The 24,657-nt window shown below is 44.2% G+C and overlaps 1 protein-coding gene and 4 non-coding genes across 10 annotated transcripts; 4 read left to right on the forward strand and 1 right to left on the reverse strand.

Moving 5' to 3' along the window:
* Nucleotides 1–73, forward strand: TRNAT-UGU (transfer RNA threonine (anticodon UGU)). The gene has a single exon. It is a non-coding gene; the product is annotated as a tRNA-Thr (tRNA).
* Nucleotides 74–410: 337 nt separating this feature from the next.
* TRNAP-AGG (transfer RNA proline (anticodon AGG)) lies at nucleotides 411–482 on the forward strand. The gene has a single exon. It is a non-coding gene; the product is annotated as a tRNA-Pro (tRNA).
* Nucleotides 483–2,175: 1,693 nt separating this feature from the next.
* TRNAL-AAG (transfer RNA leucine (anticodon AAG)) lies at nucleotides 2,176–2,257 on the reverse strand. The gene has a single exon. It is a non-coding gene; the product is annotated as a tRNA-Leu (tRNA).
* A 111-nt stretch (nucleotides 2,258–2,368) lies between these two features.
* Nucleotides 2,369–24,622, forward strand: RNASE12 (ribonuclease A family member 12 (inactive)). 6 transcript variants are annotated; one of them, XM_059890792.1, is made up of 3 exons: nucleotides 20,202–20,288; nucleotides 21,436–21,748; nucleotides 23,952–24,622. In XM_059890792.1, exon 3 carries the CDS (start codon nucleotides 23,990–23,992, stop codon nucleotides 24,425–24,427), a length of 438 nt encoding a protein of 145 aa, XP_059746775.1. In that variant the 5' UTR covers nucleotides 20,202–20,288; nucleotides 21,436–21,748; nucleotides 23,952–23,989; the 3' UTR covers nucleotides 24,428–24,622. The 6 variants fall into 6 exon arrangements, with proteins under 6 accessions (XP_010807436.1, XP_059746776.1, XP_005211587.1 ...); XM_010809134.4 differs by lacking the exons at nucleotides 20,202–20,288; nucleotides 21,436–21,748 and adding an exon at nucleotides 2,369–2,672; XM_059890793.1 differs by lacking the exons at nucleotides 20,202–20,288; nucleotides 21,436–21,748 and adding an exon at nucleotides 12,174–12,195.
* TRNAP-AGG (transfer RNA proline (anticodon AGG)) lies at nucleotides 3,151–3,222 on the forward strand. Its single transcript has one exon. It is a non-coding gene; the product is annotated as a tRNA-Pro (tRNA).
* Nucleotides 24,623–24,657: the final 35 nt, after the last annotated feature.

Consider the following 24,657-nt stretch of genomic DNA (forward strand, 5'->3'; position numbering starts at 1 on the left):
GGCTCCATAGCTCAGGGGTTAGAGCACTGGTCTTGTAAACCAGGGGTCGCGAGTTCAAATCTCGCTGGGGCCTATGAGTCGCTTTTTTTCCCCCTCCTAAGCATTAAAGCAGTGGCTGCAGGACAAGGGTACCAGTGCAGCTGTTCCGGCAGATCTCCCCTGTCTTCGGCAGCGCGTGATAAGACTTTCAGGCCAAGTGGACGTAGTTCCCCTGCTGCTGTCCTGGTCTGGATCCACGATCACAGCTGATAAATCCTTCTCCGCTGCCTCAGGCACGCGCTCGCTGGGGAAACAGACACGCATTTCTGCCGGTAGAAGGCACTCAAACTCATTTCTTTGAGAAACGCCTAGTGACGTGGCCTAGTGACGTGCCTGAGCCTTGAGGCGGAAATAAAACGCTATTTTATCGTGGCTCGTTGGTCTAGGGGTATGATTCTCGCTTAGGGTGCGAGAGGTCCCGGGTTCAAATCCCGGACGAGCCCGTCTTTGTTTGTTTCTGGTAATTTATTTAAACTATATGGGCTATCGCATTTTGTTCTCTCTACTCTGCTTTGAACGGAGAAGGCAATGGCACCCCATTCCAGTACTCTTGCCTGGAAAATCCCAAGCGGCGGAGCCTGGAAGGCTGCAGTCCACGGGGTCGCTGAGGGTCGGACACGACTGAGCGACTTCACTTTCACTTTTCACTTTCATGCACTGGAGAAGGAAATGGCAACCCACTCCAGTGTTCTTGCCTGGAGAATCCCAGGGATGGGAGAGCCTGGTGGGCTCCTGTCTACGGGGTCGCACAGAGTCGGACACGACTGACGTGCCTTAGCAGCACTCTGCTTTGTAAAGTTGCGGCAGAGGACCCCTAGGGATGAGAAATGGTAAAGTTACGGAGAACTATGAGTTGTTTTTGAATTCTGTCTGAGGATGCGATTCCCCACCCTCCTGGCTGGCAGGCTGACGTGGCAGCTCCGAGAGCCTGTCTCTAGACCTCGCAGTGCATCTGCTGTGAAATGGAAGTGATTGCAAGTTCCCTTTTCTTGCCTAGCGCCAGGAATCCAGTTCAGTAAAATAAAACGGTGTATGGGAAACTGAAGAAGGAAAGGAGCAGTTTGCCCTGACTGGACGGACTCCATTTTTAAAAAAGAACAGGAACTCCATATTACACTCTCGGCGAACTTTGGACTACATACCTGGGGAGCCACAGAGATAAAATACCAACAGCCAAGCGGGCCTCCCTGGAGAATAAAAACCAGACCAGGCAGACTCCGTACCTAGACCTCCCGGAGCTAGAAGGAAAGCAATGTCCACTATGTAATCTTAACAGTACCTATTGATGTGGACTAAACTCTATGTCCAGATAGCTTTAGAATGTAAATTTATGTCTGTAACCTGATTGTTTTCTTACTAACATTGTCCAGAGTGGACTTTAGAGAATTTGGAGATGTGGGCTTGGGCACGTACACTTTTGTATAAAAGGTTGTCACCAAGTCGATAGGGGTCCTTGGCTAAGGAGGAAACTCTGCCTGGGACCCGCCGTGTAATAAACTGCACTCCACTATCCAGGCTGTCCTGAGTGAGTTTGCTTCCCAGAGCGTTTGGCTGTAACAAAACTGCCTGGAAACTTCAAATAGTGCTAAATACAAACTGCTTTTCCCGCCCCTGAAGGAACGCGGGTCTGAAATATACTAACATAATCACCATTTTAAGCGTGTGTGATATATTATCCTTTAAAAGAGTTTTTATGCAGTATCATATACTGTGGTGTCTTTTCTTTCTTATTTTTTCCTCTTTCTCCTACTCCACACTGCCTGTTAAAAAACAAGCAAGCAAACAAACAAAAACCGAAATTAAAAAAAAAAGAAAACACTCATGTAGAATGACCTTATTACAATGATTGTTGTTAAGGCGCGAGTCGTCTCCGACTCTTTGTGACCCCGTGGACAGTAGTACGCCGGGTTTCCCTGTCCTTCACCGTCTCCCGGAGCTTGCATGATGCCATTCAACCTTCTCATCCTCCCTTCGATCTTTCCCAGCAACAGGATCTTTTCCAATGAACAGAAGCATGGGAAGTCGCAAAACCGGGCAAGTCCAGATTGTCTATCAAGTATAAGTCAAGAAACTGTATTAAAGTGGCAGGATTAGAGGAGTCAAGGATGTTTGATCCGCATGGTTTCAAAAACCACTTGGCAGCGGTGGGATTCGAACCCACGCCCCCGAAGAGACTGGAGCCTTAATCCAGCGCCTTAGACCGCTCGGCCACGCTACCGACTGAGGGCAACATGCAAACGTACTGTATATGATCCTCTCTCCTCCCAGTCCCTCCACACCCAGTGGTTCATATATTTATCGTTTGTGGAAGGCTCTTCGTATTTCGCCCCTCCCCCTTTCTTCCTAATATGATTTTCTTTCTTTCTTCTTTGAAGCCACAGTGCTTGAGATTAATGGGAAGAGTCTCTTGAGAGGCTGGACAACCTTTGTTAGCTCTAACAGGTACCGAGCGCCTGCCTGGGCCGGGCACAGTCTGGTCGCCCGGAAGAGTCGGCCCTCCCGGGTCTTGGGGGTGCTTTCCGTGGAAGGCGCCACACGGCGAGAGCCTTCGGTCCTTGAGCTGCTGAGTCTGGGGTCCTGCGGCGAGAAAGCGCCTGGATCTTCCTAGAGGAGACGCAGAAGCTCGCCAGGCGGTGAGTTCCATAGTTTATAAGGGAGAGCCAGAAAAGTCCCAGCCTGACCGAGCCCAGGAACCAGTCAGTAATGTGCCGAAGCCTGAAGAAGCCTCCCACTTGGGCCCCAGTGTCCAGCCCGCAGCGGACCGAAAACAGATGCTCTGTCAGCAACGCGGGTCCACTCCCCTCCCCAATATCACAGGATCACCCCTCGGCCTGTGACTGTCCCAAATGCAATTGCCTACCTTCGTTCCCGCAGCGTCTTTGGCTCACTCAGAAGCGAAAACATGCGGCGCGATTATTTTTTGTTGATCCTGAATTTTTTTCTCAAAAAAGATCTGTGAAATAGCAATCCTTAATGTGGACGAGAGTGCAGTGATTTATTCTTCCACTAGGTGTCACCCACGCCCATAGTTAGCAAAAGAAGATTTTACAACCAACTGTAAACGTGGCTGAAAGTTTCTTTACTAAAGTTTGAAAAGAGAATAAATCGTGTGGCTCGTTGGTCTAGGGGTATGATTCTCGCTTAGGGTGCGAGAGGTCCCGGGTTCAAATCCCGGACGAGCCCTACTTTTTCCTTTCCTAGTCAGCTGTCTTTCCCTTGCCTGCCTCCCATAAAGCCTCTGATTTGTTGATGTTAAACACCATCACGTTAAACAAGCATCCTATGTAGCTATTAGTACAGTAAGGAGCACCATTTTATACTCCACTACTGCAGATTTAAACATATCTTTAGACAAATATTCCTTGTTGTATTCTTAAATCACGAGGATAAATGCCAGATGTTATTAAGCATATTTCATATAAAATTTCTTCTACAAAATCATTATTTCTAAAGTCAGGTATCATTTCTCTTTTGTAGTTTCTTGTTATTAAACAGAAAGTGTTCCTTCAGAACTTAGGGAGGTGGAAATTTTCCTAGGCAGTAAGCCTGTGGCCCACACTGGGTCCTGGGACCTCCACAGGTCAACAAGTGTGACCACGTGTCTTGTCACCGAAAGCTTGGACTCCCTCCCGCATTCAAACCTAACATTCCAGAGCCCTTGGGTGTGTTAGTAGGGGCGTGGGAGTTTCTTGTGGAGTAGCACCCTGGGAAGGAACTTCTTGACAGGGGTACTCATACATGCCTGCAAATTAGCCTCAACCTGTAGATCTGTTTAATCATTCACTGGGGGTCCAACCCCAAACCAATGAAACCAAAGTCTTTGAGGATGGTCATTTCATAACAGATCTTCAAATGTAATTAAGGTTGGCCTGGGAGTTACAGATGCTACCTCGGTGCTCTACAGGCCACACCTGGAGACCACGCCCAGTATCCCAGCAACTAGACATCCTGCATCCCATTCCACCTGCCTCAGAATCACCCTCTTCCAGCTGGTACTTCCTCTTCACTCCTTAAGTTTGGTTCTGAGTACAATCTTTTCTCTGGGATATGGGGTGGGAGGGGTGGTAACTCTCATCCTCTACACAAGGGCTAGACTCTCAGTTCATGACCTTCACCCTACTCACTCCCTACCTGCTGGATATGCAGTGTTCACACCCCTTTATTTCAGTCAGATGCACTCTGACTCACCTGATGAACAAGACCTAGAAACCATAAGTAATTTTTCAGTTCAATCAGTTCAGTTCAGTCACTCAGTTGTGTCCGACTCTTTGAGATCCCATGAATTGCAGCATGCCAGGCCTCCCTGTCCATCACCAACTCCTGGAGTTCACTCAAACTCATGTCCAAATTTTTACTTCACTCTTAATTATTTTCCTGAGTACCTTCTAGTACCTCTTAAGACATTTGGAAGAACTGTAAAACAAATGATCTTGGAATCATTGTTTAGTGCTCTCTCTTGTAACCTACCTTCAGTCCTGTAACAAATAATATTGTCTATACCTATAGAATATTTCCAGAGTCTAAACATTTTCACCACCTCCACCATCTCTGGACTTCAAGGCACCACGACCTCGCCCCTGCACTATTACAATAGCCCATCAACAGGCCTCTCTGACTGGCCCTTGTGTATACTCGCAAGGCAGCATAGACATAAACAAGAAGGACTCTATGGGGCCTTCCCAGAACATGCCTTCTCTCATATCCTCTGCCTTAACTCTTCTCTGAAGTACCTAGATAACAGTATTTGATGCATAGTATTTTCAGAGTTGTTTTAGAGATATGAAAACCCCCCACCAAATGGAAGATGTTAACTACTTGATGACCATGAACACATAGTCCCCAGCCTCTGGAGCCTAAGGACTGATACTGTTAACTCCTGTGACAGTGCCTGTTCCCTCACCATCAGCCAGTCAGAGAAATGTGCATGATCACATACCCTGTGACCCTTTCCCTCACCTGGCTTTTAAAAATGCTTTGTTTAGGAACTTCCCATGGTCCAGTAGTTAAGATTCCATGCTTTCACTCAGGGGACAAGGTTCAGTCCCTGGTCAGGGAACTAAGATCCCATATACTGCACTGTGCAGTCAAAAACAAAAATGCTTTCCTGAAACCCTTCAGGAGCTTAGACAATTTAGAGTATGAGCCACCTTGTCTCCTTCTGCTGCTGCTGCTAAGTCACTTCAGTCGTGTCCGACTCTGTGCAGCCCCATAGATGGCAGCCCACCAGGCTCCCCTGTCCCTGGGACTCTCCAGGCAAGAACACTGGAGTGGGTTGCCATTTCCTTCTCCATGTCTCCTTCTATGGCCCTGCAATAAACTTTTCTCTTGCTCCAAACTCCAACATTTCAGTTTGTTTCACCTCACGGTAAGTCAGGCACATGAACTTGTGTTAACAGAGAGAATAATCCTATTAAAACCTTTGTTGCTGTTCAGTTGCTATGTCATGTCTGCCTCTTTGTGACCCCATGGACTGCAGCAAGCCAGGCTCCTCTGTCCTCCACTATCGCCTGGAGTTTGCTCAAATTCATATCCATTGAGTTGGTGACGCTATTTAACCATCTCATGCCAGTAGCATATTGGACACCTTCCAACCTGGGGGGCTCATCTTCTGCTGTCATATCTTTTTGGCTTTTCAAACTGTTCATGTAGATCTCCAGGCAAGAATACTGGAGTGGGTTGCCATTTCCTCCTCCAGTGGACCATGATTTGTCGAAACTCTTCACTATGACCCTTCCATCTTGGGTGGTCCTGCACGGCACGGTTCATAGCTTTATCAAGTTATGCAAGCCCCTTCACCATGACACGGCTATGATCCATGAAGGGGATTAAAACTTAGGAGAGAGAAAATCATTGCTCTGCTTAAAATCCTTTGATGCATCTCTGTTTCATTTCACATTTTATCAAACTCCTTGCCATGACTTCAAAAATCTGTACATGACTCTGCCATTCCTTAGACTCCTCTCACTTTTTTGACCTCATCTCTAATGTCTTGCCCATTGTCAGCTGTGTTCCAACTACATTAGCCTATGGTAGTTCTCAGAAATGCCCACCTCAGTGCCTTTGCACATGCTCTTCTCTCTGCTTTGAATCTTGTCTGAGCCAATCTTATTGAGCCAATCCTGCTTTTAAGATCTCTGCTCAGATGTTACCAGAGAGAACTCTGTATGAAATAGCACCCACTCCCTTTGCTCTCTGCTCCTCTGTCTCTACTTTAATTACATTCTTTGCATGGACCAGCACCTAACTTTTGCTGGTGCTCCTGCTGTTGTTTAATTCTCCTTCCTCAGCCACTAATGGAAGCTCCGTGAGGACAGGGCATTGTAATTGTTGTTTTCACTGCCAAAGTCTATTTCAGAGGCTGGAACAGTTCTTAGCACCTAATAGATACTCAAGAAATATTTGTTTAATAAATTGTGTGAATTGTTTTATTTTATTTGTTTATTTTTAACCACAGAGCAAGGTCCTAACTGCTGGATCACCAGGGAATTCCCCGTATGAATTATTTTAAATCAAAAAGGAATCCCTGGGGACTTCCCTTGCAGTCCCAGGTTAAGACCTCTCTGCCCCAATGCAAGGGATGGTTTTCCAATCCCTGGTCAGGTAGCAAAGATCCCACATGCCTCGGGGCCAAAAAAAAAAAAAAAGAACCCAAAACATAAAACAGAAGCAATATTATAACAAGTTCAATAAAAACTTAAAAAAATGGTCCACATTAAAAAATATTTTAAAAAAGAAAAAGGAATCCCTGATTCTGGATGCTGAAGGGAATAAAGAGCATGGAGGTATTGGAGCTTGAACAGAGGGATCTTGCAGGGTCAGGTGTCCTATGCATGTGCCATCTTCTAAGAAAGCCTGAGAGCGGGGCCATGTGTGCAATATATTCTTTGGCAGCTCTCCTCGGTCACAGTATGGACCTGCAAATGCTTTACAGAAGCGTTGAAATGTTCTCCCAGTAGGACATTAAGAAAGGCACAAAGTGGGCTCTCACAGCTGTAAATTGTGCCTCAGTGCCACTGACTTTTATAGCAAGCTCTCCCCAGGCAGAGCTGCTGAAGTACAGAGCTGCTTGGGCAAATTCTGAACCACATGGTATTTTGAGGCACTGTAGGGTTGCATTTAGCAGGGCCATTCTGTTAGAGTCTGTAAAATAATGGACTTAATAAGATGAGGAACAAAAGTCCATAAAAGGGAGATTGCAGAAGAAGAGGAAAAAGAAAGAAAAGGAGCTGTATAATCCAATAGGATTTTATCAACTTCACTTGACCAGGTTTCATGATAAGCGATCTGTGACTGTGAGTCAAGGAAACAGTGCTCATATGTAGGGAGAATGCTGGGAGGAGTATATAAAACAAGAAGTGAAAACCTGTTGATGGTCACAAGATAGGTATTAATAGGCAAAGTGACTGTTCTCAGGGGCTATGACCACCAGTTGAAATCTGCCCCCTTGTGGACAAACCAAATATTACCATGAGTTTTTCCATTAGGGTCTTGGAGATGATTGATTTAATTTCCTTGCAGTCTAAAATCCTGCTGCTGCTGCTGCTGCTGCTAAGTCGCTTCAGTCGTGTCCGACTCTGTGCGACCCCATAGACGGCAGCCCACCAGGCTCCCCCGTCCCTGGGATTCTCCAGGCAAGAGTACTGGAGTGGGTTGCCATTTCCTTCTCCAATGCATGAAAGTGAAAAGTGAAAGTGAAGTCGCTCAGTCGTGTCTGACTCTTAGCGACGCCATGGACTGCAGCCCACCAAGCTCCTCCGTCCATGGGATTTTCCAGGCAAGAGTACTGGAGTGGGGTGCCATTGCCTTCTCCACAGTTTGAAAGCATCAATTCGAAAATATCTTTTCTTCAGGTGCTCGGGCTTCTTTATGGTCCAGCTCTCACATCCCTACATGACTCCTGGAAAAACCATAGCTTTGACTATACCGATATTTGTTGGTGAAGTGATATCTCTGCTTTTTAATATGCTGTCTAGGTTTGTCACAGCTTTCCTTCCAAGGAGCAAGCGTCTTTTAATTTCATGGCTGTAGTCACCATCCACAGTGATTTTGGAGCCCAAGAAAAGAAAATCTGTCACTGCTTCTCCTTTTTCCACATCTGTGTCCCATGAAGTGATAGGACCAGATGCCATGATCTTAGTTTTTTGAATGTTGAGTTTTAAGCTAGCTTTTTCACTCTCCTCTTTCATCTTTATCAAGAGAAGTTTTAGTTTCTGTGTTTTCTGCCATTAGAGTGGTATTATCTGCATATCTGAGGTTATTTCTCCCTTCAATCTTGATCTCAGCTTATGATTCATCCAGCCTGGCATTTCGCATGATGTACTCTGCATATAAGTTAAATAAACAGGGTGACAGTATACAGTCTTGTCATATGTCTTTCCAAATTTTCAACCAGTCCATTATTCCATGTCCAATTCTAACTGTTGCTTCTTGACCTGCACACAGGTTTCTCAGGTGGCAGGTAAGGTGGTCTGGTATTCCCATTTCTCTAAGAATTTTCCACAGTTTGTTGTGATCCACACAAACCAATCAATCCTAAAAGAAACCAACCCTGAATATTCACTGAAGGACTGACGCTGAAGCTGAAGCGCCAACACTTTGGCCACCTGATGCGAAGAGCCAACTCATTGGAAAAGACCCTGATGCTGGAAAAATTGAGGGCAGGAGGAGAAGGGGGCAACAGAGGATGAGAAGTTTGGATGGCATCAACGACTCAATGGACATGAGTTTGAGCAAACTCTGGGAGATAGTGAAGGACAGGGAAGCCTGGAGCACTGCTGTCCACAGAGTCGCAAAGAGTCGGACATGACTCAGCGACTAAACAACAGCTTTCAGATTAAAAGTTAATTTTCAAGGACCTCATTACTTTTTGCTGAATCTTCCGTGTGCAGTATATGGAGGTGGATCTTACAGGGGAAAAAGCTATATTACTGTCCAGGGAGATGGTGTTGGTGGGATTAAGCTGAACTACTTATTAAAGTACATGGGATCCCATGGATATACAGGGAAAGCAGAAAATAGAGCTAGCACCCATTAGCAAAACTCTTGAGCTGTTTCTTTAACTAAAGGTGAAGGTTCAGAGTGACAATCAAAGATTTAAAATCTTCAAGTAGAGGTGAATCAACATTTTTCTTTTCTTTTATTGATCTTTCTGATCTTATGTCCATATGGGGCTACAGGCTCCCACCAAAAAGTATCAAAAAGGATTGTTAAATTTTGCCAAGGATAGCCTTTTGATACTATTTTTAATGGTGAAATCTAGTTCTTTTAGGACATTCAGTCTTGGATTTTAAGAGTAGTTAAAGAGTATTTATTGAGCAAACATTTGCTGAACATTTGCAGTATTCCAGACTCTGTGCTTGGAGCAGAGGTTACTTCAGGGAACCAGACAGATGTGGTTTCTACCCTCATGAGACAATCAAATAACTTTTCAAAAACTGAGAAATACAGTTAATTTAATATACTCGTGATAAGGGCCAAAAAGGACAAGTACAGAGTGTGATGCCAGCAAAACAGAGACTGTTCATTTAGGCTGGGGCTTCTGGGAAGGCTGGCCTAAGGCAAGGAGGAACACACAGGGTTTAAGCGGGTAGAATGGGGAGGGGTGAAGGGCATAAGGCACATATGCAGGAACTAGATGTTAAAATCTTGAGTTGAGAGGAGTCCTGATGAGTTCAGGGATCTGAAAAGGGGAGTTTAAGGAGGGTTAGGGAGACAGGGAGAGTGGTTTGCGGTGAGGCTCCTTTGCCTGGCCTGGTGGGCAGAGGTAAGGACTGTGGTCATTATTTTAAAGCTTATGAAAAGCCACTGATACAGTTTAGGTGGGGCGGCGGGGGCGGTGGAGAGCACAGGCACAGAACGAAATTTGTGTTTTCCAAAGATTACTGTGGTTTAGTAGTGTTGACAACAAAGCCATGGAGAACCCCTGTGTCAGCTTTCTAATAAGCAAGCCCAGAGCCCCACATCAGGGAAGTTTACGGATGAATGTGTTGTATCAACTCTAAAATTGTTCGTTGTTTTCATCTCGTGCATTCCACCAAATCTGCCAGCTCCCAGCTACTTCAGAGCAGGTCAGTGAGGCCCCCGTGGAATTAAGCTCAGGGTCACAGAACTATTTAGTGGCAAAGCCAGGGTAAAGAGAGGAACCTAGCTTTCATGACTCCCAGGCCACTGCTCATTTTGCTCTAGCTGGAGGCCTCTGAAAAGGGATGGTGTTTTTCTTTTTCTTTTTGTTGGTGGTGGGCTTTATTTTTGGTTTTGTTTATTTATTTATTTATTTTTAATTTGGAGGAGGAAATGGCAATCCACTGCAGTACTCTTGCCTGGAAAATCCCATGGACGGATGGGGTCGAAAAGAGTCAGACATGACTGAATGACTTCACTTTCACTTTTGTTTTTAAAATTGCATCTAGGTTCTTTAAAGCCTTAATAATGATTGGGGTCAGGCAATCATCATTTGAAGGAATCTTATCTGATTTTCAGGGAAACTGGAATTGACCCCCAAGAGGACAGCAGAGATGGGAGTGGTAGGAAAGGTGTGAATGTGCTTGGAGGTGCTGTAGGGGAAGGACGGGTTAATGCTCCTTCCTCAATGTGGACTCAAGGGAAACTGTTCAGGGCTCAGCCTGGGACACACATGAGGAGTCAGGTACATTGTGCTCAAAGCTTTCTCAGAAGTAGGCATCAGAAAGGCTTACCAAGTAGCTATTAGATACAGTTAGGGCAGTCTCCCCTCAACCTGACCTCCCTTGGCCTACCACTTGGTGGCTGTCATTTCAGGAAGACAAAAAAATTATCAAAAAAAAAAAAATTGGTTTGCCCCCAAGGGAGTACAGTCCCTCCCACTGCCTGTGTGCATAGCCTGGGGCTGTGCCTGCAAGGGTGAGAGGTTAATAGCCTCTGATTCAGAACATGTCCTGCCCAAATCAGCAGCAGCTTGTTTTTGGACATGGGCAAGCTCCAGTCTTACTCACCTGGATGGAGACAGGTGAGGTAGTGGGAGGGCAGTTGGAAGAGGGCCCAGAGGCTTGTGAAGGTATTGAATGAATGCCTTCCTGTATTCCTACTGGCATGAATCCTGCCAGTAACAGCTTATCTAGGAAACAGCTTTGGAGTTGCCAAAGGTAGCCAATCAACCCTTCCAGAATAGGGGTGGCTTCATGCCTTTTTTTTTTCCTGGCAATAGTGTTTTCTGATTTAGGGAAATATATTTATGATCAGAATGCCAATTCCTTAAGCCATTTCACAGGCTATTCCATCTCACTCCTGAATCAGAGTTCTGCTCCCCACTTTTGGGACTGTTGCCTGGGATCTAGCCTCCTGTTTCTGCATAGCTCACCCTGACTCCTCAGGTGGCACTCATGGTAAAGAACCTGCCTGCCAATGCAGGAGACTCTAAGAGATGCAGGTTTGATCCCTGGATTGGGAAGATCCCTTGGAGAAAGGAAAGGCAACCCACTCCAGTATTCTTGCCTGGAGGAGACTCCAGACAGGAAAGAGGAGGCCCGCAGAGTCAAACACGGACCACACACGCACGTGTAGCACCCTGACTCCAGCGTGGGAGGCAGAAAACACATGGCTACTCCCCCAGCCTGGAGGGAAATAGAAGTGGTGGCCAGAGAATCCTCATCTTCAGAGGATAGCTTCCGGGGTCATTTAAACGTAGTTCAGAGCCTTTATTTGCAAAGGTAAAAGGAACACTTGGCAGCAGCGCGATTCGAACCTACGCCCCCAAAGTGACTGGAGCCTTAATCCAGCGCCTTAGACCACTCGGCCATGCTACCCCGTGGGACAGTCATTGTCCGTGGGGAGGGTGACTTGAGGAATATACTTTGTACGGTCCGCTCGCCTCCGCTTCCCTCCACAGCCTGTGGTTCATATATTTATCGTTCAGAGGAGGCTGTTCGTATCTCTTCCACCACCCCACCCCGCTCTTTTCTTCCTGATTTATTTTGCTTGCTTTCTTCTTTGAAGTCACAGTGCTTGAGATTTATGAAAAGAGTCTTATTGCACAAGAACGTCTGGAGAGGCCGGACAACCTTTGTTTACCTTATAGTCAAATTCTTCCTTTATTTTTCTCTACCACCTCTATTTTAGAGATGAAGGAACTGTGACTCTGAGAAGTGACATAGCTGAGAAGTGACACAGAAGAAGAAAAAGGTCTGAAATCTTTCATCCATTGCATAAACCTTTTTTGATCTCCTGTGAGTACCAGGCAGTGTGCTAGATAGAGCAAGCAAGTACATTGTTCTGGCTCTCCAGAAGCACACTGCGTGGGGGAGAGAAAGCCGAAGACATTCTTTGCCACACCACATGGTAGTCACTACTGCTAAGCTGTGTACAGGAAGCTGGGAGGAAAGCTTTGTATGGCACTCAAGGATAAGACAAAGTGGTTAATTCAAAAAATTACTGGAGGAACTGGTAAAGTCCCGTGCCCTTTGCTTGGCAGTCAAGAGATATTGATTGATAGGTGGGCTTATGTCAAATGCCTGAGAGTTGGTGGGAACCAGCAGAAATTGCAAGCTCCACTTCCAAGGTTGGAAAGAAGCTTGAGCTGTTTGACTGTTGCCCACATCAGAGTAGTAGGTGAAAATGGTTTGGGAGGGCTGCTTGGTGAAAATGAGCAGTGAAGAAAGAAAACAGATTCCAACTCAGAAGTACTTCCCACCTTCTGTCTTAAGAGTAATGCTAAAAGGTGGGCATCTGGGTGATAAAGAAATAGAGAGAGAGAGCTAGAGAATGGTGGAGGGTGGGGGTGAGGAGTACTTTCTGCTTTAAGCAAGCTTGCTAAATTCAAGGTATTCACTCTTTCTCTGCCAGTCATCCCTGCTTCCAAGGCAGACACACGTGGTCTTACTACTCCCTTCCTCCCTTCCTGATCCTGGAATCTCCCTCCCTGGTGGAACTCAGATCTCTCCAGTTTATCTTTAGGATCCCTATGAACCGTCTTGAACACAAGTAGTTAAGGACTATAACTGAGAAATACAGACTAATCCTTCTTCAGGATCAGGGAGGGAGCACTCTGAGGAGCTGGCTGCGTCATGTGATGTGAGACAAGTGCCTACCCTTTGCCCTGTGGAAGCTGTGAACCCAGACATTGTGGTTTCCTATTAGGGTGTTGAGTAATCCACGTCATAATGGAAAACTCAGCTTAGTTGTGGGGTGGGTGCCACTCTACAAATTATGATGCTATTTACCAACTCGAGGCTCATCTAGTGTGGTGATCCTTAAATATCAGGGAGCATTATAATCACCGGAGATGGACTACTAATTACAAATGCAGAGTCCAGGGCCTCATGTCCAGAGATTTTGATTCTATGGGTCTAGGGTAAAGCCCAGGTTTCTGTATTTTTCATCAGTAGCCAAGGGACTCTGATGGATTTCCCTTAGAAACCACCACCTGCACCTCTTTTTTTTTTTTGAATCTGTGGGAGCCAGGTGGTGATAGACTAAGGAGTGGCTGAGGACTGACTGTGAGGTCATCAGCCCTTCCACAACATGCTCCCCACCTTCCTTCCATTCCCATTCTTTGGCATGGGCAATTTGTGTTTCCTCAGCTTTATGGTAAAGTACTCAGAAGATGCATCTTCAAGGGGGGCCCTTGCCTCTTCTTATGGAGTAATGAGCACCCCTCAGGCCGAGCTCCTCTGAAACTGTGGTCACCACTGTGGATGGGCATGGAGGCCCAGCAATTGAGGAAGAGGACATATAAAGTATGGGGTGATGAGGGGAGTAAGCATACCCCGTATCAGAGTGGCCAAGAAAAAGGACAATTTGAAAAGGATACCTGGTGAAGGGCCTGCTGATGGATGGCAGGACTAGTAGATGTACAAATCAGTGTTAAGGTATTTTTTCCCTTTTGTAATTAAAAATGTTCAGGAAGTCTGTTAGACTCCATATCCTTGTGTTTTGTGTGTATTAGTGAATATAGGGCAGGTCTGTGTCCAGGCGTTGGGAGAAGGGTGAAACAGGCCAGAAACAGCTGCAGCCCCATGGAGAAGCACTTGTGAGAAGCCAGGGATGAACCAAGAAGAAAACCGGAGCATCTGTTTTAACAAGAGATTAAAGTTCTCCCCAGAGATCTTCTTGAACATTTGTAGAAGGGAACTAGAATTCTAATAGTGATGAAGCATGGAGCTTGGATTATTGTTATACAAGGGAGGGCAATCTCCCAAATCTAAAATAGTAGGTCTATTTAGGTTACATTCCCTTTGGCTTATTATTTCCTTTGTTACCACTCAGATGCCTGGCTCCTAGTTTGCCATCTAGGTCTCCTCATCCCATGCACTTTTTCCCCAAGCGATCTTTCATAGAACCCTGTTCCTTTGACTGTTAATAGTGATGTCCTTCAAATGATGCTCCAAGCTCAAATCAATTTGAAAAATCTTGAATTAAATGAAACTAGTCAAGCTTCTCTAATGCTGAGCTTCTCAGAACCTCATGCTCTGTGAATCTTGTGACTGCAAAGGAAGGGATATAATGAACAGTGTTTCCTCTAACTTGAGAACAGGAAATTTTTTTCTTGAAGTACACTCATTAACATTTCACAGAACGACATTTGCCTGAAGGCAAGGTGGCCCTCCAGTGTTTTTTGTTTTGCTTTTTGTTCACACTAGGTGGCATGTGGGATATTAGTTTCCCAACTAGGGATTGAACCCATGCTCCCTGCATTATGAGCATGGAGTCTTAACCACTGAACCACCAGGAAGTCCTTCCAGTGTTTCTTCTCTCCTTCTCTCGTAGTAATAGGGAGCCAAAATTTTAGCTGGGCACATGCCCACCCAGAATAAACCCTAAGTTTCCCAGTGTCCCTTGGAGTTGGGTCTGACCAAGCTATTGCCAATGAGATATAACTGGAAATAGTGTGAGAGGCTTTGGGACGTGTCCTCAAAAGGCAGTGCATGCCCTTTCCCTACCTGTCTTCTCCCTGCCCGCTGGCTGGACTGCAGACTGGAAGGCTGTGTTCAGAGCAGCCTTCTGGACCATGACACAGAAACCACACAGTGAGAGAGAAGAAGCCAGCATCTTGGGACACTGCACTAATCCTAGGCTAACTACCTTAGGTTTTTCCCTGGTGGCTCAGAAGGTAAAGAGTCTGCCTGAAATGTGGGAGACCTAGGTTCAATCCCTGGGTCAGGAAGATCCCCTGCAGAAGGAAATTACAACCCAGTCCAGGATCTTGCCTGGAAAGTCCTGTAGGAGCTGGGCCAACTACAGTCCATGGGTCACAAAGAGTCAGACACGACCGAATGACTTCACTTTGTTTACACAAGAAATAAACATTCATTTTGTTTAGACTATTACTTTGGGCTTTCTATCATTAGCAGCCATTTGGGAAGCATGTAAAGGTGATCTTTTTAGACTTTTTTTTCCCTCAAAACAAGTTGTGTATTAGAATGTACACAAAGTCTAGGGATTTACACATAAGCTAAAAGATTAACACATAAGCTAAAAAGCAAAAAAAGCTAATAAAAGATATTCCAAAAAGGATACTTGGAATAGGAGAGGGCCTTAGCTGATTAAATGGGCTTCCCTTGTAGCTCAGTTGGTAAAGAATCTGCCTGCAGTGCAGGAGACCTGGGTTCAATCCCTGGGTTGGAAGAGCCCCTGGAGAAGGAAATGGCAACCCACTCCAGTATCCTTGCCTGGAAAATCTCATGGACAGAGGAGCCTGGTGGGCTGCCGTCCATGGGTTTGCAAAGAGTCGGGCACGACTGAGCGACTAACACTAACACTTAGCTGATTAAGAGTATTTAGAATCAATAAATATATTCTAATAAATATACTAATTATAATAAATTGTTCAAAAGTTTTCTTCTAAAGCTTACATCTCTCTATATATATATTTCAGTTCAGTTCAGTTCAGTTCAATTTAGTCGCTCAGTCGTGTCCTACTCTTCACATGCTGGACTGCAGCACGCCAGGCTTCCCTGTCCATCAACAGCTCCTGAAGCTTGCTCAAACTCATGTCCATTGAGTCAGTGATGCCATCCAACCAGCTCATCCTCTGTCATCCCCTTCTCCTCCTGCCTTCAATCTTTCCCAGCATCAGGGTCATTTCCAATGAGTCAGTTCTTTGTATCAGGTGGTCAAAGTATTGGAGTTTTAGCTTCAGCATCAGTCCTTCAAATGAATATTCAGGACTGATACATATATATCTTTGATCTCCTTCCCCTATCAGTAGGTCCAAGGGCTATATACATATATGTATGTATTTGAGTATAATAAACTGTTTTTCTTTCAATAAACTTCATTTGTCAAAGACAAATACAGTACTGTAAACAGTCTCTGAGGGCATTGGCCCCAAGGCCCCACTCTTCAATCTTTCCCAGCATCAGGGTCTTTTCCAGTTAGTAGGCTCTGTACGGACAATTCCTCAGAATCCACAGGAATTCTGAGCTTCCGGAGTCCAGAATGGTTCAGAACATACACTCAGCTGCTTAAGCTCATCCAGTCAGTAAGGTGAGCAAAAAGTTCCCTCCAGTCCTCATGCCTCCTTCATCCATCATTCCGTTTCTTGGCACTCCTGAGACAAGCTTCCTGGGTTCTTAATGGGAGGGCATTTAAGCACCAGCCCTTGGTGCTACACCACAACACACTCTTAACTGTTGTGAGTCAAATCCAGGGAAGGGACCAAGGAGTTGGAAATGTTTTCCTTCCTGAGGGGAGCTTGTTCAGAGTACTGTGGACATGGAGCCTACTTGTAAGTGGCAGCAAACAGATCATAACAACAATGAAAATAAAAATGTAAATTACATAATATATTAGAAGGTATAAATGAAATAGAAAAGAAAAAAGTAGAACATGTAAGTGCGGGTCAAGCATGTGTAGGCTAGAATTTCAGGTGGGTTGGTCTGCGTGGGCCTCATTGGCAGACTTGAAGGAGGACAGTGAGCGAGCACAGCGTCTGTGAGGGACTGACATCATGCATCTGGTGGAGGGGGCGGCCAGAGCAAGCACCCCAGGCAGGAGCCCCCCGACCTATACAGAAAACACAGCTAGGACAGATATGGATGGGGTGCGGATTTGTCACTAATGTGGCTCTTATCAACTCCTGGTGATTTTGTCATTCTTTTCATATCCATTAGTTACTGTTCTTGTTTAGTCACTAAGTTGTGTCCAACTCTTTGGAATCCCATGAACTGCAGCATGTCAGGATCCCCTGTCCTTCACCATCTCCCAGAGCTTGCTCAAATTTATGTCCATTGAGTCAGTGATGCTATTTAACCATTTCATCCTCTGCTGCTCTCTTCTCCTTTTCCTTCAGTCTTTTCCAACGGGTTGGCTCTTCACATCAGGTGGCCAAAATATTGGAGTTTCAGCTTCAGCATCAGTCCTTCCAATGAATATTCAGGACTGATTTCCTTTAGGATTGACTGGTTGGATCTCCTTGCAGTCCAAGGGACTCTCAAGAGTCTTCTCCAGCACTACAATTAGAAAGCATCCGTTCTTCAGTGCTCAACTTTCTTTATGGTCCAACTCTCATGTCCATACATGACTACTGGGAAAACCATGGCTTTGACTATATGGACCTTTGTCAGCAAAGAGATGTCTTTGGTTTTTAATAAGTTGTCTAGATTTGTATTAGTTATTATTCTTCCCTAAATAAGAACTTTCCTTTATCACATGAAAGATATTTGGCTACCCTGAAATATAATTCCTACAGGCTAGGCAGAGTAAATGTGCAGCTCTTGTATTTTAATTATCAATTTTCATATTAAGGATTGATTCAGACTCAGAGGGGAATAGTGATTTTTGTCTTTTCACTGATGTGTCCCAAGTGTCTAAAATAGTGTCTGGCACAGGTAAATAAATAACATGTGAATGATAAAATTTCCTTATGCTGCTGCTAAGTCACTTCAGTCGTGTCCGACTCTGTGCGACCCCATAGACGGCAGCCCACCAGGCTCCCCTGTCCCTGGGATTCCCCAGGCAAGAACACTGGAGTGGGTTGCCATTTCCTTCTGCAATGCATGAAAGCGAAAAGTGAAAGTGAAGTTGCTCAGTCGTGTCTGACTCCTAGCAACCGCATGAATTGCAGCCTACCAGGCTCCTCCGTCCATTGGGTTTTCCAGGCAAGAGTACAGGAATGGGTTACCATTGCCTTCTTCCAAAATTTCCTTATAGTAGGTGACAAAAATCCCATATAAACAGTGACTGAGGAAACTAAGTCTTAGTACAACCATGAGTCAAGAATTCTGAGTGTGAAACCTGTACTCAAGGAGTTTTTTAAGGGAAGTTGATAAGAATGTTTGTCTCCTGGTTACTGCTATTGGCTAACAGATGTTTCTAAATGCCCCTGGGACCCTGGGAGGAAAAAAACCATAATAACAACCACGTTGAATTTCTCCCAGATTAGTAGGACAGAAGACCTAGAATTAGCTTTAATTTGATATAGAAACAATAAGGTGATGCAAATTTTCTTGCCTAAGTTTGTAGAATAAGATCTATACCTGTTAGGCAGCTAAATATTTGTTACTTACAATACTGCACTGATTTTTTAAGTGAATTAATTATCTGGAAGGGTCTTTTTTTTTCCCCTGATATCTTTCCAGACATTTTTGAAGAACATTCAAGAACATATTTGTTTTCACAAAAATGAAATCATACTTTGTACTTTATTATATAAATTTTCATTTAATTCATCAGACTTAATGGAAAAGAATGTAAAAAGGAATGTGTACGTATGTATAAATGAATCACTTTGCTGTACAGCAGTAACTAGCACAATATTGTAAATTATCCATGCGTGCGTGCTAAGTCGTTTCAGTCATGTCCAACTGTTTGTGACCCTATGGACTATAGCACTCGAGGCTCCTCTGTGTATGGCAAGAGTACTAGAGTGGGTTTCCATACCCTTCTTCCAGAGATGGAAACTGCGTCTCTGATGTCTCCAACAGTGGTAGGCGGGTTCTTTACCACTAGCACCACCTGGGAAACCTGATTTAAAAAATATAATTTATCAGACTTACCTCAAATTTTTATTTTATTTATTTATTTAAAAAAAATTTTAATTTTGTATTGGGGTACAGCCAATTAATAGTGTTGTGTTAGTTTTAGGTGAACAGCGAAGGGACTCAGCTATACATATACATGTATCCATTCTCCCCCAAAACCTCCTCTTGGGAGGGGTCTTGCTTTGGTTACAAGGTACTGATGGGAAGGTGGGGGCACAGAAGGACAGGTGGAATCCAGGAGACACAGAACAGCTGGCACCATGGAGAAGGGAGGCTCTCAAGTTAGAGATGGAGAGAGATGGGGGAGTTAAAAGGGAACTTTGAGAGTTTTACAGCAGATGGAGATTTTAAAAACTAGTTTTGTATTATTGTTTGTGTGACAACTGAGGCTCTGTGCCAGGGAGGGCTCCCACACTCCCAGGGAAAGTCAAAGCAACCTCCAAACATCTGTTCCATCACATTTCCTCTGCAGGAGATAGCAAGTGAGCCTAGGTCTGTCTGGAACATTCTTGGATCCTGTGGGGAAAACACCCTGGGCATCTCTATACTCTCTATCCAAGAAAACTTCAGTGGTGTCTATAATACTGTTTGCTAAAAGTTGGTGCAATTGGATTTGCTTAGGGAGATTTGGGAGAATGGTGAGCTCTTTAGTCTGTCTGTCGACTGCTGCTTTACAGATCATCCCACATGGTGGCCCAAAACAACAACACTCATTCGACCCCAAATCTGGAGGTTGAACTTCACTAGGCAGTTCTTGCTTGAGGTCCTGTATGTGGTTTCATACACAGGGAACTGAAACGGGTGGAGCCGTCTGGGCATTTCCCTTGCTGTATGGCCTCCCCCCGTGCGGTGTCAAAAGTCAGACTTCTTTCTGCAGGACACCCAGAGTCAATGTCCTAGGAGAACCACAGCCCAGTGGACGCTTGTGACCTCGGCTGAGAGGTCATGTGATGCTACATGATGGAATCAGGCACAGAAGCCCACCCTTGTTCTCAGGAAAGGACAGACTCTACATCTTGCTAAGGGAGTGATAAGGTTCTGGAAGAGACTGTGGGATAGAAATATACTGTGGCCATTTTGGGGAGAAATACAATCTGCTACATGGCTTTAAGGTGAGCGAGGCATTGGGCAACTGCAGAAGTCTTGCAAGAGTAGCCAACCACATCTGTGAGACATGAATAAGCTCCACAGTTTCCTGAGGGAGTTGGAGCAGCTGGAAGTCTCCCTCCATGTGTTCTCTCCTCTGGTGGCCTCTACACAGCCAAACGTCATACGTGGCAGCTGAAGGCATCCAGAGTAAGTGTTTGCTTACTCCACTGTCCCTTTGAGGCCATTGCCTTGTCACAGGGACAATGTGGGACATGGGTCAGTTTCTAGCCATCCTGGAGTAGAGCTCATTACTTTGACAGGATGAGTCATGAGAGGAAATACTTATGTTGTTTTACATCCTGGCACTAATATTAGTTTCCAGCAACTACCTGCCTCCTGCAGTCTTCTTCTGACACAGACCTGAGACTTAGCAAAGGGAGAGTGGTGGGAACTTTAGGTTGAATGCAATCATCTGATAATCCCTTTCCTTCTTCCTCCCCTCCTCCTCCGTTTCCCCCTGCTCTTCCTCCCCGCTTCCTTCTTCTCCTCTTCCTCCTCCATCTCCATCCTTCCTTCTTTCCCTCTTTTCTTCTTCCCTCCCTTCCGTCTTCAGGTGCACAGAACTAAGTTGATCATATTCTGTTTACAGCCTCTCTGGTTTTATTCAATTTTATTACTTTTCCTTTTTATTCCTTATCCTTGCTTCTATTTCTCTCATTCTCATGGGCATCTGTCTTAGAGTATGTTCTTCCATCCTATTTAGATATTGTATATCCTTGGAAAATATATTATTTTGGAGCATGCATGTTTTCAGTTTAAATCAACTGGCAGTGATTTTTCTTTTTTCACACAGCACCATGTTTTTGAGTTCTATACATGTTGCTATTTGTAAAACTAGTGCATTATTTGAAGCTGTTTTATACGATTTTATTTTATTTATCTAAAACATCTCTACCTGTCCATTTCTGTCATGCGGGACATTTAAGTTACCTTTAGCTCTTTTCTGCCACTTATCATGCCATGATGAACATCGTTGTACGCATTCCATCTGGAAGAACTCTGTTGGAGTCTATGCTCGGGATAAGATTACACGGTCTCAGATTATACCCATTCATAATTTCACCAAATACTTCCGAATTACTTTCTAATATCACTACACCAGTTTTTCAAGCCTACTAACATTTTTTTCCAGCACTTGATGTTAGATTTTCTAGTTGTTGATAATCTGGTGGTTATAAACCACTTATCTCTTTATGTTAATTTCCATTTATTAGATTACCAACACAGTTAAGCATTGACTTCCTCTTCTGAAATCTACTTTTCATAACTGTTGACAATCTTTTCTCCTCTGGAGTGTTTGTGTCTTTTTATTGTCGATATGAAGGAAATCAGTCCTGAATATACATTGGAAGGACTGATGCCGAAACTGAAACTCCAATACTTTGGCTACCTGATGCAAAGAACTGACTCATTGGAAAAGACCCTGATGCTGGGAAAGATTGAAGGCAGATGGCATCACCGACTTGATGGACATGAGTTTGAGCAAGCTCTGGGAGTTGTTGATGGGCAGGGAAGCCTGGCATGCTGCAGTCCATGGGGTTGCAAAGAGTCAGACACGACTGAGCGACTGAACTGAACCACTGAAAGAAGGAATTCCTTATGTCTAGGTATTAATCTTTGGTTGGTTTTAGGCATTACAAATGTTTTCTCCATTTGGCTGCCAGCACTATAAAACATTTATACCCAGTCTCAAGTCTATTGCGAAAGGGTAATACTCTGAAATAAGAGATAGGCCTAGTTGCTTTAGTTGAGGATAAATTTGTAACAAGAGTTGATTCCTTGCCTGTAAACTTAGTATCATATCTGTATTTTAGCAACTTGGAAATCCTGGCAGGAAACAGTGAACAAGTTACAATACATAGAGTTCTTTTTTATACAACAGAAATGTTTTTGCAAGATGTGCAAATCAAAATCTGTTAATTGAAAATTTCACCAACAATTAATTATGCCCTTATATCTTTGTGGCATTTTTGTAGTACATATGAAAACAGGACAGTTTGAATTGTGAAAGGACAGCCAAAGTGAAAATTTTGGGAAAGTAAATAAAAACCTCCTGTATGTTCATTTTCATGGTCTGGAATTATGCTTTTATTTTTATTGAATAGAAAGAGACACATTCTTTGAAGGCTTTTCCAGGACTGTCTATCTCCTAGATAAATTTTACCCCTCAAATAGCTTTCTACATGACAATCAGAAAGACATATACAGATACATACGAAGGAGACTGTGTAGCTGTCTTTCCAAAAGAGAAATCATTTCAGAGCAAAAAAGAGCAAAATTAAATCCATTTTCCCATTCCTATATCAAAGACTGTAAGATTTTGGCAACAAAAATAATTCTATTGTCTCAGTACCTGAGCCACTATCTTTTACTTAACGCCCTTATCTACAAATTTTCCATGTAGGTGTCCAATGTATACTATAATTCAGTGGTTCTCAAATTTTGCTGCATATTAGAGTCACTGGAAAACTTTTAATATACTCAAGACTCAGGTCTTACCCAACACTAACTGAGGCAGGATGCCTCAAGGTGGCATTTAAAAATGCCTCAGAGAGTCCTAAGTTCAGCAGAGTTTGGAAATCACGCTCTCTGAGAGCCTAGGGCTTTATCAAGACTCATGTTAATGTCCAGGAATTGTTTCTGCCCTGTCCTGGACACCACATGGGAATGAAATTTGCTGAAACTGGAATTCAAGGCTTAAGGATTGAGATGGTGAGATTTTTATTATTCTTGCCATATCGTATCTCTGCCTGAAACTTTCTGCAACTTATTTCTTCATTAACGAAATGGAAATAACAACTATTTCACAAGTTTGTAGTAAGGATTGATGAAAATTTGGAAAACAACTAGACTCAGGACTTTATAAGTGTTGTGAAAAGTCACTGCTTGTTTAATGAGGACACATACAGGACCTGCCTTACCCAACTGTCCCTCTGAAAGTAACTTCTCTTCCTGAAGGCAGCCAAGCACACTCCCCTCCTACAGGCTCCTCCCTTTCTGCTCTTTCCACTTGGACCTGCCCACACTCAGCTGGCTCCCTACCAGTTATTGTCTGGGAACAGTGAGACACAAAGGACTTTCTGAGATCCATGATCACAAGGATATGTTGTCTATGAGAGTTACAGCAAAAAGGAAAGGTGAGAGGGTCTAGCACAAAGCCAAGTAAGATCAACAGAAGGAGAGATTGGGAAGGAATTGGGAGGAAAGGATTAGTAGACAGTGCTAAAAAGCATATGGAATTGGGTAGGATCAAGGTTAAGACAATTATGGGAGAGAAAGTTGTTTAGTAATAAGAATAAAACAATCAGATATGGGGTACTTTTAATAGCTTCTGTATGTTCTGCTTTGTATTAAGCACTCTGATGGATTTAGGAGAAATAGGTGATGAGATACCAACTATTAAGAAGCTGTGGAGACCACCACCCCCACCAAAACCCAGGAATAATTAGAGAACTGTTCAATGCCAGCCTGAGAGCTGAAATGGTCAGAAAGGGCTTTCTTGGGGAGCTGTACCTCTAGCTGGACATTGCAGGGTTATCATGGTTTTTATTAACAGAGAGAAGGAAATAAAATATCAAAGGCTAGGGGAGAAAGTCCCTGGATAGGAAGATCCCTGGAGTAGAAAATGGCAACCTATTCCAGTATTCTTGCCTGGAAAATTCCATGGACAGAGAAACCTGGTGGGCTACAGTCCATGGGGTCGCAGAGTTGAACATGACTGAGCAGGCATGCACAGGGGAGAAAGTCAGTGGATGGGGCTGGTGGAATCTGATCATTCTCTGATATTTGCTGTCTTCTCTTCCTCTGTAGGAATTAGACCAAAACATGTGAAAGATCTCATAACCCTGATGATACTAATGGTGATAATCTTCCTGGTGCTTCTATTCTGGGAAAATGAGCTGGATGAGGAAGCAATGGCGGCAACTTTAGAGCAGTTGCATGTGGATTACCCTCAGAGTGACATTCCAATAAGGTACTGCAACCACATGATCATACAAAGAGTCATCAAGGAACCCAACAACACCTGCAAAAAAGGGCATTTCTTCATCCATGAGAGGCCTCGAAATATCAACAGTGTTTGCAGTTCTCCCAGGAGGGTGACTTGCCAAAACCATGCCCCCAGTCTCTGCTTCCTGAGTGAAATCAAGTTCAAAATGACAGTCTGTAAGCTCATTGAAGGCACCAGATATCCTGCCTGCAACTACCATGTTTTCGCCACAGAGGGGTTTATTGTTGTCACTTGTGATGACATGGGGCCAGCTAAAATCCAGAGATACACTGAATAATCTGAGACCATCATCAGAGTCTGCCGTTCTCTCGTCTCCTCTCTCAGAGGCACTGGTGCAGGTTTTCCTGCACCCTGTGGACATGGGGTCATGCCTCGAGTGAAATTCATTTATCCTTCCACTATTGCTGAGCTGGAATCTTTTTATTCCGCTTCAAAAAAAAAAAAAATCTACTGAATTAAACCATAAACTCTGTATGTGTTTTAATTCCTTCTTCTTTTTCTGTGGGT

The sequence above is a fragment of the Bos taurus genome, chromosome 10 (genome assembly GCF_002263795.3).
Source record: "Bos taurus isolate L1 Dominette 01449 registration number 42190680 breed Hereford chromosome 10, ARS-UCD2.0, whole genome shotgun sequence".
NCBI lineage: Eukaryota > Metazoa > Chordata > Mammalia > Artiodactyla > Bovidae > Bos > Bos taurus.